This window comes from Sapajus apella, unplaced genomic scaffold (assembly GCF_009761245.1).
Source record: "Sapajus apella isolate SASKATOON/1434 unplaced genomic scaffold, GSC_monkey_1.0 scaffold28, whole genome shotgun sequence".
Lineage (NCBI taxonomy): Eukaryota > Metazoa > Chordata > Mammalia > Primates > Cebidae > Sapajus > Sapajus apella.
The window spans coordinates 25,144,574-25,163,849 of record NW_022436968.1 but is presented as its reverse complement, the minus strand read 5'-3'; the positions used below and the strand labels follow the sequence as shown (position 1 = coordinate 25,163,849).

General features: G+C 39.2%; 1 protein-coding gene across 1 annotated transcript; it reads left to right on the top strand.

The window, feature by feature from the left end:
- Nucleotides 1–124: 124 nt before the first annotated feature.
- KLHL41 (kelch like family member 41) lies at nucleotides 125–18,818 on the top strand. The gene is made up of 6 exons (XM_032293051.1): nucleotides 125–1,319; nucleotides 5,302–5,459; nucleotides 5,582–5,689; nucleotides 9,324–9,509; nucleotides 12,915–13,061; nucleotides 18,172–18,818. The coding sequence occupies exons 1-6, from the start codon at nucleotides 210–212 to the stop codon at nucleotides 18,281–18,283; spliced, it is 1,821 nt and encodes a 606-aa protein (XP_032148942.1). The 5' UTR covers nucleotides 125–209; the 3' UTR covers nucleotides 18,284–18,818.
- Nucleotides 18,819–19,276: the final 458 nt, after the last annotated feature.

The following is a 19,276-nucleotide window of genomic DNA, read 5'->3' as shown; positions in this document are numbered from 1 at the left end:
CTACAACAACTTTTCTTTCCAAGCCAGCTCTCCTAAATTCCCGTTGTTAGAGTTGGTATCTATATTTAGCTGGTGGGATTAAATTGCAAGGTCTTCAAGCCCGGCAAAGCACACTGATCTCTGCCTTTTTACAGCTAGACCGCTAGACCCGTGTGCTACAAGGAACTAAGGCCTTCAGTGTCCCCTTCCTTACCCAGGTTACTCGCAGAATGGATTCCCAGCGGGAACTTGCAGAGGAACTGCGGCTTTACCAATCTACCCTTCTTCAGGATGGTCTAAAAGATCTCCTGGATGAGAAAAAATTCATCGATTGCACCCTAAAAGCAGGTGACAAAAGTCTTCCCTGCCACAGATTGATTTTGTCAGCTTGTAGTCCTTACTTCCGTGAGTACTTTTTATCTGAAATTGATGAGGCGAAAAAAAAGGAGGTAGTACTAGATAATGTGGATCCTGCTGTACTTGATTTAATCATCAAATACCTGTACTCTGCCAGTATTGATCTCAATGATGGAAATGTGCAAGATATTTTTGCATTGGCCAGCCGCTTTCAAATCCCCTCAGTGTTTACTGTCTGCGTTTCTTATCTTCAGAAAAGACTTGCTCCTGGTAACTGTCTAGCCATCCTAAGATTAGGACTTCTTCTTGACTGCCCGAGACTCGCCATTTCGGCCCGTGAATTTGTATCTGATCGCTTTGTACAGATTTGTAAGGAAGAGGACTTTATGCAGCTGTCTCCACAGGAACTGATCTCAGTCATTTCAAATGACAGCCTAAATGTAGAAAAAGAAGAAGCAGTATTTGAGGCAGTGATGAAATGGGTGCGAACTGACAAGGAAAACAGGGTTAAAAACCTTAGTGAAGTGTTTGATTGTATCCGTTTTCGCCTTATGACAGAAAAATATTTTAAGGATCATGTTGAGAAAGATGATATAATTAAAAGCAACCCAGAACTCCAGAAAAAAATCAGAGTTCTAAAAGATGCTTTCGCAGGCAAACTCCCAGAACCTAGCAAAAATGTGGAGAAGTCTGGGGCTGGTGAGGTGAATGGTGATGTTGGTGATGAAGATTTACTTCCTGGTTACCTGAATGACATTCCCAGGCATGGAATGTTTGTAAAAGACCTCATCCTCATGGTTAATGACACAGCAGCAGTGGCTTATGATCCCACAGAAAATGAATGCTATCTTACTGCACTGGCTGAGCAGATTCCCAGAAATCATTCCAGCATTGTTACTCAGCAAAATCAGATATATGTGGTAGGAGGACTATATGTGGATGAAGAAAATAAGGATCAACCTCTACAGTCATACTTCTTCCAGGTAAGAAGGACTTTTATATACACAGTTGCTTAAAGGGAAGGCTGTTACCATCCAGTTAGCTAATTTGTGAATTATTCAGGCTGCTTGTATTTTACTCTAATTGATGTCCTCTAAATGATGCCCTTGCACTTTTGCTGTTTAGAGAGTTGACAGAAAAATATTTGACTGCTTTGTTAATGTGTAATAAAAGTTTGGTGAATAATGAGGTTCTAATTCATGTTTAATGACTTAAGATGTTCTTTATACTATTTTACCAAAAATGCCTTGTTTATAGATGATGGTGACTGTAATCCCTCAAAGCCTAGTATTTTAGTAAAAAGTAAATTTATTTTTTCTTGGCAGAGACAAGGTCTCACTATGTTGCCCCAGCTGATCTTGAACTCCTGGGCTCAAGCAGTCCTCCCAATTTGGCTTCCGAAAGTGCTGGGGCTACCAGCCACCATTCCCTCTGTAAAAACTAAATTTAATCTTGTACACTCTTACCTATTAAAAATAGGTTAATGTCTTTCCCTAAATAGTTTCCCTAAATCAAAGTTATTTACATATTACAAAGAAGTAATAATTGGTCAGATTTTCTTTTTTAGCTTTTTTTCTTTTTCATCTGCTGGCAGCTCTAAATTGGTCAGATTTCCTACCTTCTTCCAAGTTTTCTTGAACTCATTTGAAGTTCTTGGAGGTAGCATTTCATCTATTTATGGTTGCTACCTAAAATATAATTTTGTTGAAAATGAAAACTTGTGTACATATTCTACATACTTTGGCTTATCTTTTAGGAAAAACTGTCTACACAAAAGTCACTAATTTGAATTAATTATAGTTAGAAATTTTTATTATATCACATTTATTTGGATCAGAGTTATACTTAGATATTATTAGAACTTAACAACAATCTGTTTTGTGAAACCACAGAATTTTCCAAGTAAATTAATTCTCCTAAACTAATTGATTCTTAGTAGTTTGTTTGAAGGGAGTTTGTCTTATATTATCAATGTATTATACTATATCAATTTATGAAGGAGTTGGCTTAACCTTTGTCTTCAATAATGCCAATACTGAAACTCTGTAGCTTACAACTGGCTCAAAAGAGTTTGTGTAGGTCATAGCTAATCATGGCTTGGGGCTTATGGGCACTTTAGTTAAAAAGGCCAAAGATAAGCAAGTATTAAATGTCATACCACAGTCACAGTATGCTCTCGAAGTGTGTGACATACTTTGCATTCACAAAATACTATTATATCTTTCATCAATCTTTTATAATCTTGAAAACTGTAGTTGCAATAATACATATTAATCATGTTTCTTAATTTTCAAAGTTCTAGTGAAGAATGTTATAAGTATTTGAATGTGGGTCAGAAAATTTCCCAAGCCCTAATTTTAAAGTCAGATAAACTTCAAAAAGGGCAAAGTCAATGAAAAAGGCTATAAATACATCCAGGAAGTAAGAATGACATCAAAACACAGACAGATAGGTAGCTACCTACAAATGACAGATCTACGGAATAGTTAGTGCCATAGAATAATTCTCCAAAACTACTAGAGTTTTAAATTTCATTTCATATTTAATTTATTGAAAATATCTATAACACAGTCCTTTTTACTTTCAAGTGTTCAGTTTAATCTTTATCCTTCTCTTCCAGGCTAATAAAACCCTTACTTTTACTGACACAGCTTCTCATTTTTGATTTAAGAAACCTATTTAATATTCTTTATAACCTCAATAACAGTTATACAAAGTTGGAAGGTCAACTCCCTCTCACTACAAACGCCTTGCTGCTTTTAAAAAGCACTAATAGAACAGGATGCTAGGATAACACTTCACCATAAATGGGGTGAAGTGATTCATCAGATAATATTTGTTTGAGAATTTCAGGTTTTATATTTTTCTGCTTGGTCATATCTATTTAAAATGCATTAATTTAGGAGTAATTTGATGTTTCATTGTATGCTATAAATAGATTATAAGTTTTTTTTTTTTTTTTTTTTTTGGGGTGGAGCTCACTTTGTTGCCCAGTCTGGGTTGCAGTGGTGCAATCTCGGCTCACTGCAACCTCTGCCTCCCGGGTTCAAGCAGTTTGTGCTTCAGCCTCCCAGTGGCTGGGACTACAGGCACGCACCTCCATGCCTGGCTAATTTTTTGTATTTTGAGTAGAGACCGGGTTTCACCATGTTGGTCAGGCTGGTCTCGAACTCCTAGCCTCAGCCTCCCAAAGTGCTGGGATTACAGGCATGAGCCGCTGCACCCAGCCCCAGATTATAAGAATTTTTTATCTTGGTAAGAGAGGTTTTTTTTCCCCACTCATTAATTTGATGAATTAATAGATTCATCAAGTTTTGAACAGGTCTTAAAGTAATTTAGGTCCAAACTCTAATTTTAACAATGAGGAAAGTGGAACTCAGAGAAGTTAAATAGCTTCATAGTTCATCTATAAAAGAGACTGGCAGGCAGTCTACTGTTCCATCTGCTGCAGAAAGTGGCCTCTAAGGGGTAATATGGGAAGGTAGACAGTACCATATAGTATGAGAGTTAATTCCTCAGATGTGGGATTATGATGGCTGCTATTCCATTTTTTAAAACAAACTGGATTTAGATGGCTTGGATTTGAATATCACCTAAAAGCTCTGTGTATTTGGGCAAATAATTTCATCTTTCTGTGCTTCAGTTTCCTAATATGTAAAATGGGGATGATAGACATGCCTATACTGGAGAACTAAATAAGGTTACCTGTGAAAAGCATTTCATTCAAAGCCTATGACAACAGTCAAAACTCCATAAATACTCATTATTATTTCTACTGTATTACACACTACCTTCATCATCAAAGAATTTCTTTCAAAAGTGGAAACATAAGGGATCAAAATCTAGCTGTTGAAATTAGTGAATGCAAAGCTAACTATGCACATGTGGAGATTAAACCTCTCTTGTCACCTAGTCTTAATTAGCGCTTTGTTTAACTGAGGTTACTAGACCACATATAGATCGGCTTCCACAGATATCCCTGTCCATACAATGGCCATTTGTATGCACATCCATCCTTAGTATCCAATGAAACTGCATTTTATTCATTTTGTTTTTGCAATCTAGAAGTGGCACCACAGAGAACAACAAATCTGCAACTGTACTCTTGTAGAAAACAGTTTTCTTGTGCCTTAGTATGCTAAAATGCAAAGTGTAAAACCTTTAAATTACCAAAAGTAAGTGATGAAACAGATACCGCCATGCCAGAATCACCTACCCCAGAGCATGGGCACAAGGAGATTTTCCTCCTTGGGAAAATCTTAAGCTTACAGAAGGGGTGGTGAGCAAAAACGAGCAGTTACTTATTAATATAAATAAATAAATAAAACAATAGAGAAGGGTATTTCAAATGACTCCCAACACCACACTAGGAAATTCTTTAACGCACTTTAACACCTGCCTGTATCAGAAATAATATGGCAAAAACACAGATAACCTAAAATGTTTTTAAAGAAAGAAAAAAAAGATATTGCCTAACATCCCAGTTGTCTGTGGACTGAGCGACAGGTCCAGCTGTCCCAGCCGCTGGGGTGGGGAGCATGTTAAATATAGCATGCAGGGGTCATTCACATTCTGTGACCCTCCCTGCTCTGACAGCCTTTCTTTCCCCAGTGTCTAAAAAGTATGAGGATCTCCTGTTTCAAAGCTGAACAAGGCAACATGGGAGAGAATCTGACAAGAAACCTCACGGTTCTAACTAACTTCTGGGGATTCTAATTTATTCTTTCTTTCCTTGAAGTCTTGAAGATTTTGGTATCTTTATCTGGTAGGCCAAGTAGATTTACTTATTCTTCTTGGTAATTATGAGCTACAATATGATACTTTGAGATTGTAGTTTTATTTACTTGTAAGATATCTGGCTAGCTCAATGACTTCTAAATAACATATAAAGTGTAACTTTTTTTTGTATACTTGGAACTTTTTTCTAACAAGCTCCACAATCCCTCATGTATGTATTTTTTTCAGCTTGATAGCATAGCATCTGAATGGGTTGGACTTCCACCTCTGCCTTCAGCCAGGTGTCTCTTCGGTCTGGGAGAGGTAGATGATAAAATCTATGTAGTTGCAGGCAAAGATCTTCAAACAGAGGCTTCGCTGGATTCAGTATTATGCTATGATCCTGTGTAAGTTGGCATAATATTCCTGTTCCCTAAGCATTCAAGTATATGCTTGCTTACAACACATTCATATTTTCAAAACCTGGAATTTACTGAAAGTATATAAATTCTGTCTCCTTTAATTTTAGGGCTACAAAATGGAACGAACTAAAAAAGCTTCCTATCAAAGTCTATGGCCATAATGTGATTTCACATAAAGGGATGATATATTGTCTAGGAGGAAAGACAGATGACAAGTAAGTACCTGAACTCTCGTGATTTGTGTCCAAATGACTTTTTTTTTTTTTTTTAATAGAGAAGGGGTTTCACCATGTAGGCCAAGCTGGTCTTGAACTCCATCCACCTCAGCCTCCCAAAGTGCTGGGATTACAGGCATGAGCCACCGTGCCCAGCCCAAATGACTTTTTATTAGAAAGGTTTCTTCCTCTTTTTATTTGGATCTGCATACTAAAATGGGACATGGTTCTTACCTATCACATTGTGGAGGGAAAATCTTAAAATAAAATTTCAAGTTGCTGAAGTAGACATGTAGATACTCAGCATACTGCTAGGAATGAGCCTCGTACCCCAATCATAAGCATCCTTGCAGTACAGGCAGCATCTAGGAGCATAATCCAGTCCATTTCACTGATTTACAATTGTATTTTACTACATTAAAACCAATGTGCTTTCTTACTCATTTAGCTATAAGTAGATAAAAATTTAAATGTACTTTTTAGTGTAGTATCTGAAATGTATCTTCTAAGATAATTGTGCATAAAAAAAATCATGGATTTGTACTTTACATTCATAAAAGGGACTTTAGCTAGGTCAGTTTGAAAGAAAAATATGGTGATTGAAAAGAGGGCAGTATTCCAGGAGCAGGGGACCACCAGGTTGCCTAAGAAGGGGTGAACTGGCCCAGGTCAGAAACGGAGCAGGTCAAAACTCCCGTGCTGATCAGTAGTGGGATCGTGTCTGTGAATAGCCACTGTATTCCAGCCGAGGCAACACAGCGAGACCCTGTCTCTTAAAAAAAAAACATTAAAAAAATTAAAAATTAAAAAAGAAAAAAGAGAGCAGTAAAAAGACAAAATAAAAACAAAAAATGGGCCAGGCAAGATGGCTCACACCTGTAATCCCAGCACTTTGAGAGGCTGAGGTGGGTGGATCACGAGGTCAGGAGTTCAAGACTAGCCTGGCCAACATGGTGAAACCCCGTCTCTACTAAAAATACAAAAAATAGCCGCCTGTAATCCCAGCTACTTGGGGGGCTGAGGCAGGAGAATTGCTTGAACCTGGGAGGTGGAGGTTGCAGTGATTCAAGATCACACCACTGCACACCAGCCAGGGCAACAGAGTGAGACTCCATCTCAAAAAAAAAAAAAAAAAAAAATGAAGGCAGTTATTTCTTCAGCAGTGTTCCACATATTTACTCCCTGACAGAGGTCATATTCAAAATGGCTAACAACTGTTCAAAAACGGGTTCCCAGTGGCACCCAGTCTCTGTGAGAGAACCAGGATGAGGTTTCATATATAAACCTAACCGGATTTCTAGTCAATTCTCAAGGAATCGGTAATTGGGAAAGAGATCTTATAACTCAGAAAGAGGAAAAGTGAGTGAGCTCCAAATACTCCAGAGACAGTCAAACCAGTATAGCCTGTCTAGTAAAATGAGCATTTTCAGTTTAGATGGTAAGAACTAATATTCTGCCCCTGAAAACTCTGCCTAATTTGGCTTGTCATCATTTGCTCAGGCGGTTGAATTAATAGAGATGTCCAACCCTGAAAAGGGAGCCAAATTAAGAATTGTAAGGACAAAGCAGGAGAGTAAACTATGTAAATGTGTTAGATGCCAAGAACTCTATTCTAGAGTTAATGATTAATGGGAATTAGTCAATTAAAATGGTAAATATAACACAGAAAAGGTGATTTTAAAAAGCAATGGTTTTTTTGATCTAGATCATTTGCCCAGGTGGCAGGTAGGGGGAAGCAATGGTTTTTCAACATCTACCTGTATTCAAAGATAATATATTCTAAAATGTTGATATCCTCCTTAATCCCACCTATTCCTATCAAATTCAAAGGAAGGTGTATTAGAAGCTCACCTGGTGCGAGATCTTATTTTGGGTATTTTTCCTGATAAATGGAATGGAAAATCACTACTAAAGAGCATTCTGACTTTGGAAACACAGGAACCTGCCAAATGATTTAAATTGTTTCCTTCAAGTAGCATTAGTAACTAGGAAATTGATATGTCAGTAAGAAGCAAACAGTTCTTGTCAGTAGGAATATATTAATCTTGAGAATATGATTAACCAACACAACACTGCTTGACAAATGTCAACGTCAAGAACTTTGAAATGAGTCATTATCTAGAAGGAAGTGCTGAATTGCACCAGTTCCCATGAATTTGAAGAACATGATTTTGGATAATGTTCATACCCATAGTCAAATATTAGAGGAAATGCTTATGCTCCAGATAACTGATCGTTTACACAGTTTAGAAAAAAATTGTCCTCACATAAAATGTTGAGGTGTTTTTCATCACCAAATATATCCAGTTAACCAATTATTATTTGGAATTCTGAACTCCCATCAAATTATAGATAACTTTAAGGAACCATAAAAATTACCAAGGGGCGGGTGCAGTGGCTCACACCTATAATCCCAGCACTTTGGGAGTCCAAGGCTGGAGGATCACTTGAGCTCAGGAGTTCAAGACCAGCCTGGCCAACATGGTGAAACCCTGTCTCTACCAAGCATACAAAAAATTAGCTGGGCACAGTAGCATGCGCCTGTGGGGTCCCAGCTACCTGCGAGGCTGAGATGGGAGAATCTCTTGAGCCCTAGATGCGGAGGTTGCAGTGAGCCAAGATCATACCACTGAACTCCAGCCTGGGTGACAGAGTGAGACCCCATAACATACTAAGAATAATTCAGATGAGTCCAGGTCTTTCTGGTAGCATTTGGCATATAAAACTCCTCATTATTCATCAGCTCAGATGATTCATTGTCTAATCTATAGTCCCAGATTTCTTAAAATGCACTGGTATATCTGTGCATTTTAAGAAATGATGTATCACATAAAATTTAAAGTAGATATATTTGCACCTAATTATTTTTTTAAGTTAGCTGATTAATTCCTAGGATATTCAGTTAATAAATAAACTTACCATTTGTTATTGAGGTATAATAAAAGGTTTACACTTTTATTTTTTTTACTCAAATAGAGTAAAAAAAAAAACTTAAATTGAATTTAGTAGATAGGATTAAAATCAGCTTTGCCTGGGCTTCTAAGCAGCTATCCAGAAGTAAAGGTACCCTACCTTCCAGTAGCCAAATTAAGTTATAAAATAGTTTTTTGGTTTTTTTTTTAAGATGGGGTTTCACCATGATGGCCAGGCTGGTCTTGAACTCCTGACCTCAGGTGATCCACCCACCTCGGCCTCCCAAAGTGCTAGGATTACAGGCATGAGCCACTGCACCTGGCCTTATAAAATAGTTTTGATCCCCACATTTGGGCTTGTCCTTTGCTTAGTGGCATATGTTCAAATTAAGAATTCTTTGGGACTGGGCATGGTGGCTCATGCCTGTAATCCCAGCACTTTGGAAAGCTGAGGCAGGCGGATCACTTGAGGCCAATAGTTTGAGACCAGCCTAGCCAAAATGGCGAAACCCTGTCTTTAAAAAATAAATAAATAAAATAAATTTTTTTAAAGTAAAAAAAATAATTATTTGGAGTTTTTCTGATCTTATGCCTTACTTCATATTTCTTATGATAAGCAAAGCCAAATTATTATGCCTTACTACCTATTTCTTATAAGCAAAGCCAAAGGTGCTTTCAGAGAAAGAAGGTGCTAAAAGGAACATTTGTTTTTTTGTTTACAGAAAATGTACAAACAGAGTGTTTATCTTCAACCCCAAAAAAGGAGATTGGAAAGACGTGGCTCCAATGAAAACTCCTCGTTCCATGTTTGGAGTAGCAGTCCATAAAGGCAAAATTGTGATTGCAGGAGGTGTCACTGAAGATGGTCTTTCAGCTTCAGTTGAAGCTTTTGACCTTACAACCAATAAGTGAGTTGCCACATCTTAGTATAGCATATGAACAACTATACATTTTAATTGTTAACTTTGGATAAAAAGTAGTCTTTCTAATTAGATGTGGGGAGGGGAGGGTAGAGAGCCACATATTACAGAGGAGGTATTTTCATCTGGGTTTCTTTTGCTGTTACTGGATATAAATCTCATCTAATATTCTGATGCATTACATGTTTGTAATCTGGAACATATGACCCTCAAGTTTGTGTTGTCATACCCTATTTGTCCTTGTTATTAACTTTGTGAACTTAGATATGCAAAGGTAATACTTGTGAATAACTTTATTTTTTTTTATTTTTAAGAGACAAGGTCTGGCTCCGTTGCCCAGGCTGGAGTGCAGTGGCACAATCAGAGCTCACTGATGCCTCAAACTCCTGGGCTCAAGTGATCCTCTTGCCTCAGGCTCCTGAGCAGCTAGAACTATAGGTGCATACCACCATGCCCAGCTGTTTTATGTTTTTGTTTTTGTTTGGTAGACAGGGTCTCACTATGTTGTCCAGGCTGGTCTTAAACTCCTGGCCCCAAATGATCCTCCCACTTTGGCCTCCCAAAGTGCTAGGATTATTTATAGGTGTGAGCCAGCACACCTGGCCCTGAAAAACTGTCTGTGTGTACATCGGTATACATGTCTCTGTGGAATTGATTTGAAATACGTAGTTTCTTTAAGTACAAAAAGATCTTCACTTAACTTGTTAATGATTGATATCTGTAAAGTATGAATGTTTCAGAAGTTTTCATTCCTTTATGCTGTTTATACTTTTTTTTTTTTTTTTTTGAGACGGAGTTTCGCTCTTGTTACCCAGGCTGGAGTGCAATGGCGCGATCTCGGCTCACCGCAACCTCCGCCTCCTGGGTTCAGGCAATTCTCCTGCCTCAGCCTCCTGAGTAGCTGGGATTACAGGCACGCACCACCATGCCCAGCTAATTTTTTGTATTTTTAGTAGAGACGGGGTTTCACCATGTTGACCAGGATGGTCTCGATCTCTTGACCTCGTGATCCACCCGCCTCGGCCTCCCAAAGTGCTGGGATTACAAGCGTGAGCCACCCTGCCCGGTGCTGTTTATACTTTTATGAACATTTTCACTTTTGAGATTTTTATTGACTTAATATGAAAAGCTATTTGACAGCTATTCTTCGTATAAAATTGGTCTTCTTAAAATTTGAGGTCACACATCTGAATAAGTACATGTTTTATATTCCTAGTTTAGCAATGACGAAAAAAGAGAACTATTATTACTTTTTTTTTTTTTTTTTTTTTTTTTTTCTTTAAGACGGAGTCTTACTCTGTTGCCCAGGCTGGAGTGCAGTGGCGAGATCTCGGCTCACCACAACCTCCGCCTCCCGGGTTCAAGTGATTCTCCTGCCACAGCCTCTCAAGTAGCTCGGACTACAGGTGCATGCCACCATGCCCGGCTAATTTTTTGTATTTTTAGTAGAGATGGGGTTTCACTATGTTGGCCAGGCTGGTCTTGAACTCCTGACCTTGTGATCTGCCCACCTTGGCCTCCCAATGTGCTGGGATTACAGGCATGAGCCACCATGTCTGGCCAGAACTATTATTACTTTTTTTAGGAATATGTATGTCTGACTACAAAACAGACTTTAGTATATGAAAATTACAAGGAACTTTTGTGGAACACGATTTAAATTATCATTAAAAACAATAGGCTGGGCGCGGTGGCTCAAGCCTGTAATCCCAGCACTTTGGGAGGCCGAGGCGGGCGGATCACGAGGTCAAGATATCAAGACCACCCTGGTCAACATGGTGAAACCCCGTCTCTACTAAAACTACAAAAAATTAGCTGGGCATGGTGGCGCGTGCCTGTAGTCTCAGCTACTCGGGAGGCTGAGGCAGGAGAACTACCTGAACCCAGGAGGCGGAGGTTGTGGTGAGCCAAGATCGCGCCATTGCACTCCAGCCTGGGTAACAAGAGCGAAACTCTGTCTCAAAAAACAAAACAAAACAAAAAATAAACAATGTTTTTGAAGACTGTAATATGGGTAAACACTCATGATGTAAGTTTAACAAGCAGCACACAAAATTGTAAATACCTTCTTAGTTTCATTTATATGTATGGAAGTTTATATGTACATGCTTTTTAAAAAGATGACAATATTATATCAAATTGTTGCAAATTGTTGCTTATGATTATGTCGTAAGGTACGATTATGGAGATATTTGCTTTCTTGTATATCGTTCTGTACTTTCCAGATTTTGTCAAATTTTTTTTTTTGTTTTTAGATAGGGTCTCACTGTGTCACACAGGCTGGAGTGTAGATTTTCTATAATGTGGATTTTCTTTTCTTTTCTTTTTGAGACAGAGTTTTACTCTTGTTGCCCAGGCTGTTGTGCAATGGCACTATCTCGGCTCACTGCAACCTCCGCCTCCTGGATTCAAACGATTCTCCTGCCTCAGTCTCCCAGTAGCTGGGATTACAGGCATGCGCCACCATGCTCTGCTCATTTTTTGTATTTTTAGTAGAGATAGGGTTTCACCATGTTGGTCCGGCTGGTCTTGAACTCCTAACCTCAAGTGATTCACCCACCTTGGCCTCCCAAAGTACTGGGATTAGAGGTATGAGCCACCATGCCTGGCCTTAGCGTTGACGTATTGAAGGCTTTCTGTTTAATGAAGTTATATCTTTCTAGTAGCAAACTTTGTTTTCTACTTCTGGATGCCTATGCTACATGAATTTTTTTTATTCTTAAAGACAGGGTTCTGCTCTATCACCCAGGTTGGAGTGCAGCGGTGCAATCATAGCTCACCACAGCCTTGACCTCAAGGGCTCAAGAGATCCTCTCAAGTAGCGGGACTATGGCTGTCTTTTTTTTTTTTTTTTTTTTTTTGGAGAGACAGTCTCATTTTGTTGCCCAGGCTGGTCTCAAACTCCTTGGGATCAAGCAGTCCTCCTGCTTCAGTCTCCCAAAGTGCTGAGATTACAGGCATGAACCACCACATCTGGCCACTACTTGAATTTATTTATTTATTTATAATTATGGAGGTCTCCCTCTGTTGCCCAGGCTGGAGTGCAGTGGCACAATCTCAGCTTACTGCAACCTCCACCTCCCAGGTTCAAGTGATTCTCCTGCTTCAGCCTCCCAAATAGCTGAGATTACAGGTACGTGCCACCATGCCTGGCTTAATTTTTTGTATTTTTGATAGAGATGACATTTCACTAGGTTGGTCAGGCTGGTCTCAAACTCCTGACCTCAGGTGATTTGCCCCCCTGGCCTCCCAAAGTGCTGGGATTACAGGCATAAGCCACCTCGCCAGGCCACTATTTGAATTTTTAAATTACAATTTCTTATACTTGTTCAGTAAGTACACATCTGGCATTTCTTTAAGTTTTACACTGACTATATGTTTGATGATACCTAGATGGGATGTAATGACCGAATTTCCCCAAGAAAGAAGCTCCATCAGTTTGGTCAGCCTTGCTGGATCTCTGTATGCGATTGGTGGTTTTGCTATGATTCAACTGGAGTCTAAAGAATTTGCACCCACTGAAGTCAATGACATATGGAAGTAAGTTCTCATTACTTCAATTTTCAGAAGCACATATTAAATCAGATGACTGAAAAATGATTTTGTAGTAAATAATAAGCCAGATTTTCCCAACATGCAAGCTACTTGTTGGTAGCAGACTAAACATTTCAAACCTAATTGAACTTTTGTACATGCCACTTACTTGAGTAAGTAACTATTTCTAATTAAATGTGAGCCTGGGAAAGAAATTATCTGGGCCTGTTTCTTACAGTAAAATGAGAGTTGGAACTTTGATACTGTAAGCTTCATTCCAGCTCTTAAGAGTGCAATGCTGTAGGCATCTAGTAGAGCGACGGCCTCTTTGTTCCAGAGTAATTTATTTCCTAAGAAAACAGAGTTCTAAATAAACATTTATTTATTTATTTATTTTTACTTTTTAAGTTTATTGATTTATTTATTTTGAGATGGAGTTTCAGTTGCCCAGGCTGGAGTGCAGTGGCACAATCTTGGCTCACTGCAACCTCCGCCTCCTGGGTTCAAGTGATTCTCCCACCTCAGCCTCCTGAGTAGCTGGGACTACAGGCATGCACCACCACGCCTGGCTAATTTTTATATTTTTAGTAGAGAGGGGTTTCACTATGTTGGCCAGGCTGGTCTCAAACACCTGACCTCAGGTCATCCACCCACCTCGGCCTCCCAAAGTGCTGGGATTACAGGCCTGAGCCACCATGCTCAGCCTAAAGAATCATTTAACCTCTTGAGTTTTCCACTACTACTTTGGTTCTGTTTTGAATCTAAACAGCCTTCCAATTGTTTAAGGATTCAGCTAACAAATGCTTTTTTAAAATGAAAAAAGTCAAAGTAGCAATCCATTTTACCTCCCAATTAGTTGCCAGGTAGTTCTCCCAAGTATGACACTTGGAATTGTTACTCAATTGAACTATTTTAGTGAAGCTATTTTAAAAAGTTTGTTTTTATCTTATTTGAGCTGAGATTGTGCCACTGCACTCCAGCCTCTGCAAAAGAGTGAGACTCTGTCTCAAAAAAAAAAAAAAAGAAACATAGAATTCCACATCCCACTGTATGAGAATCTGTATTTTAACAAGATTCCCAGGTGAATTGTTTGCACATTTAAGTTTGTAAGTACAGCTTTGGAAGAGTGCCATTTATACTTACGGTGAAGGCATTCCACTAAGCCTGAGACTGGAAAGTGGGTATTATTTGTTCTATAATTCAACCAGCAGATGCTTTATTCCCAGATGGTGAACCAAAAAGGCTGAAAAGCTGGTACCTTAACCAACAGTGATTTGTGCATTAGACATCATTTCCCCATGTTGTAATATTAACTAGCTGTCTAGAGGGCAAGAAAAAAAGTGGCTATATAAGGAAATTAACTATTATCCCTCTTCCCCAAAAAAAATAGGGAGGAAGAGAAGAGATTTCCATAGAGCAAAGAGGCTAGAATTAACAAGACAGTGAGATGGGGAAAAGCTGGCAACAGTAGGAAAAAAGGATAACTAATGAGGGCTGGGAAGGTTAGGGTTTTTTTCCAAAAACAGGGCCAGGTCCCAAGTATATAAATGGGCAGTGATTCTCAACCATAGCTATATGTTACAATCATCTGGGATGCTTTTAAAATATACCAGTGTCTGGGCCTTAACATAGACCAATTATATCAGAATTTCTGGAGGTAGAGTTGAGCATCTCTAGTTCCTAAAACCTTCCCAGGTGATTTTTTTGTGAGACAGAGTCTCACTCAGTCACCCAAGCTGGAGCACAGTGGTGCAATCTTGGCTCACCACAACCTCTGCCTCCTAGGTTCAAGCAATTCTCCTGCCTCAGCCTCCTGAGCAGCTGGGACTACAGGTGTGCGCCACCACACCCAGCTAATTTTTGTGTTTTTAGTAGAGACGGGGTTTCACCATGTTGGCCAGGCTGGTCTCAAACTCCTGACCTCAGGTGATCCACCCACCTCGGCCTCCCAAAGTGCTGGAATTACAGACATGAGCCACTGAGTCTCTCCCCAGATGATTCTAATCAGCAGCCAGGGTTGAGAAACACTGATATTAAGGAATTGTGCTGTCAGTCAGTGGAACCTCACCAAAGCCCTTCTGGTTCTTAAGTGTTGTCAAAAGTCATGCTGCCCCTGAAGGGAAAAGCTGCAGGCAGCAAAGGAAAGTACAGAATCTCCTGCTATTAAAGTAGCCCTGACATTCAAGGGAACCTGAAAGAGGGATCCTCTCTGATTGCAGTTTATTTTGTGATTAGGGCAGTGGTTCCCAAAGTTGTCCACACATTGGAATCACCAGCGTGCTTCAAAAAATACTAACATCTGCAAACCCCATGTAGCTGGAAAAAAATTAAAAGAAAAAAAATACTAACATCTCTGTCCCACTCATATTGACTGTGATTTAATTGGTCTGAAGTACAGTCTGAGCTTTGGAAGTTTTTAAAATCCCTGGATGTTTCCATATGTGTAGACATGTTTCAGAACCACTGGATTGGATAAAGACGGGGATATTCACCACTATCTGCTTGGCCATTTAGAGACTGGTATTTTCTAATTTGGGGTACTATCTGGAGCATGATTCTGAAACCATGCTGCATATTATAATTACTTGGGGAGCTTTAAAAAGTCCTGATGCCCAGGCCACCCTTCATTCCAATTAACTCAATCTCCGAAGTACGACCCAGGCATCAGTATCTTTAACATCTCCAGATGGTTCTGTTGTGCAATTAAGTTAGAGAACCAGTAATCTACTACAGTACTTCCCAAAGCAGCATCAGCATCACCTGGGTCCTTATCAGAAAGGCAGATTCTCAGGCCTCACCTCAAATCTATTGAATTAGAAATTCTGAGGGTGATAGGACCATTGATCTGTGTTTTACAAACCCTCCAGGAGATTTAGATGTGTGGTAAAGTTGAAGGCTGCTGATGTAGAGAAATGTGGCTGCCCATTTGCCCTCCACTTCTAGTGAACCTCTATATCCACACATGCAGAGGTGAAAACTCTTCAGTATACCACATTCTAAACATAGTAAACTCTTACTATGATATATTTTTTTAAAAAAATGTATTCTCGTATTTTTTTCTTAAAATCGTTCCATTATTTAGGATTTACCAAGCTGAAAGTAAAAATATAACTACAGGAAACAAACATTTTTAAGCCTCATTAAACCTTAACTTCGTACTGTTTAAATGTGGTCACTTTGTTTAGGTCATTTAAAACTATTTATCTCTTAATTTGTTGCCCTGAATTTTATATGATTGAGGTTCTTCCCTTTATTAGTAACAAAATATTTGTTGTATGCTTTCCTCTACATAAAAAAAATTATACCATGAGTGCATGGTATAATTGTTGAGAATTTGGAACATTGATGAAATTAAGTCAGTGAATAGTGTATGTAGGTACAAGCTAATTTTAATAATTATTTTAAATCTCCTTCATTCATCACAGAATGATTTGGGTAAATCTTATTTTTTATTTATATTTTTTTTGAGAGGGAGGCGGGTTCTTTTTTCTTAGGCTGGAGTGCAATGGCGCGATCTCGGCTCACCGCAACCTCCGCCTCCTGGGTTCAGGCAATTCTCCTGCCTCAGCCTCCTGAGTAGCTGGGATTACAGGCACGCGCCACCATGCCCAGCTAATTTTTTGTATTTTTAGTAGAGACGGGGTTTCACCATGTTGACCAGGATGGTCTCGATCTCTTGACCTCGTGATCCACCCGCCTCGGCCTCCCAAAGTGCTGGGATTACAAGCGTGAGCCACCGCGCCCGGCTTTTTTTTTTTTTTTTAAATGGAGTCTTGCTCTGTCATTCAGGCTGGAGTGCAGTAGTGCAATCTTGGCTCACTATAACCTCTGCCTCCTGGATTCAAGCAATTCTCCTGCCTCAGCCTCTGGAGTAGCTGGGATTACAGGCACATACCACCACACCCAACTAATTTTTATATTTTTATTAGAGATGGGGTTTTACCATATTGGCCAGGCCAAGGTCTTGATCTCCTGACCTTAGGTGATCTGCCCGCCTTGGCCTCCCAAAGTGCTGGGATTACAGGCATGAGCCACCATGCCAGGCTGATTTGGGGTAAGTGTTATGCCAAGTCTTCACAACTTGTGGAGAGATATTAAGGTGGATAAATATATTATTTGTCCTCAGATGCCTTTGTAGCTTGAGGACATTGACATGGGGGGGAAATTAAAATGGAGTGATAATTACTATAATACCATATAAAGGATGATATGAGAGATGAAGAGAGAGCAACAAACTGTGCTTGAGGAAGGTGAGAAACGTTTCAGAGAGAAGGCGGCATGTAGAAGCTTCCCACAGAGAAAACATTCCTGGCACCAGGCAGAGCAGACACGTTCGGCACACATGGTACAAGGGAATTCAAGTTGTCTATATCTTTATAACCTTGAATATTCAGAGATGAAGACCAGTCCTTACCAAAGTCAAGTGCAAAGTCAAAGAGCTGTCCTCAAATAGAACAATAAAGGGGAAGGGGAACAAATTTTCATAAAGTGACTGTTGTGTATCAGGTGCCATGCTAGACACTAGTGTACAGGGAACAACTGAAGGCATAACTAAGGCTACTGATAGTCTGCTCTCCCCCAGTTTTTCTCTTAAGCAAGAGTCTGCTTACCTTGACTCAAAGAGACCAGCCATCTTCCATCAGTTCAAAGGTGAATGTTTAACTGCTTAGCTATTTATTCCTCTTCTCTGTGCAGTCTTTGATTCCCAGAGAAGGCTGAACTGGGTGGACGCAGTAGCTCATGGCTGTAATCCCAGCACTCTGGGAGGCCAAGGCAGGTGGATCACAAGGTCAAGAGATTGAGACCATCCTGGCCAACATAGTGAAACCCCATCTCTACTAAAAATATTAAATATTATTAAAAAAAAAAAAAGAGAGAGAAGGTTGAACTGCCAAGGCATCCAGATTAAACACTGTGGCAGTAGTAGTTCAGGTACATGCTCATTCAGACTGCATATTTATTTGGGAGATATTCAAGTGCTGTTCTACCAGGCAGGTGCATCTTCCTCTGATTAAGAGCCACTAGGGTTTTTTCAAAGATCCACATTTGTATACCAAACACAGGGAAACCTACAGAACTAAAGCTACTTATTGATTACTTTTTTTTCCTCCATCAGGTATGAAGATGATAAAAAAGAATGGGCTGGGATGTTGAAGGAAATACGCTATGCTTCAGGAGCTAGTTGCCTAGCAACACGTTTAAATCTCTTCAAACTGTCTAAACTATGAACAAGGTGACAAAACATAATGGGGAGGTGGTTTGTTTGGTGAATGGGGCTTTAATTTATTGTTTTTTAAAAGCTTGTACAGACAGTCATGTAGAAATTATTCAGGAAATTGTCTTAGAGATGAGCAGTAGGTAACAAAACCTCAGTCACTGACTCTTCAATGTAATGTTCAGAACTTAAAACCATTTTCTAATAAGAAATTAAATATTCAGTTGAACAAATTATTTTGTGAATGTTTCACTCAATGCATTATAAAGAAGTCTCCTAAATTTGAGTTATTTGCTAATCATTTCATTTGCATTGTTAGGGTATCTTTACGTTAATTTTCTATTACAATTGGAAGCGGAGAATATGTGCATCTACATTAAAAAAATGTGTAAGATATCAAAAACCTCTCCTCATGCTTCAAAATGACAGGAATCCTGTGCGTTTTACTAAAAATTACATGCCATAAGAAGACTTCAGAAATGCTACTTCAGAAGTGTAATAAATGGATGGGGAAAAGTCTCTTCTAAGTAAAAACAGTCAAATTCAAATGGCCATTTCTCTCTCTTTTTTTTTTTTTTTTTTTTTTTTTTGCGACACTGGCACATTATTTGTGGTTTCCAAATCAAATTTTTATTAAAACCAGTAAATCAGTCTTCAAGCCAATAACTATAGCATCTGTGGCAGGAGGGTAAGAGAGCACCCTTAGGAAATGGATTGATTCTTTAATGCTGGGGCAGAAGTTGTGGTCAATGGGAGATGTGGAGGAGGTTGTGTATTCACTGATTTAAATTTTGGCTACTCTCTGTGAAAGTGCTATTTGCTAAATTTCTGACTGCAAGGAAGGTGACTGTATTACTTCATTTTCTGGGATGTGATGTCCTCCATTCACTGTTTGTTTCTTCTTAGTGCATATAGTAAGTTGACTCCTCAGTCTGCTCATAACCATCACATTCAACTCTGCAAGTCATAAATTAATCATCACTTTTAGCCACACACCAACTTATGG

Bases quoted from the DNA above. Each gene is read 5' to 3' on its own strand.
- KLHL41 (XM_032293051.1), top strand. From the start codon at position 210: ATGGATTCCCAGCGGGAACTTGCAGAGGAACTGCGGCTTTACCAATCT. The intron at 9,510-12,914 runs GTGAGTTGCCAC...GATGATACCTAG, and splicing joins TTTGACCTTACAACCAATAA to ATGGGATGTAATGACCGAAT. The intron at 13,062-18,171 runs GTAAGTTCTCAT...TTCCTCCATCAG, and splicing joins GAAGTCAATGACATATGGAA to GTATGAAGATGATAAAAAAG.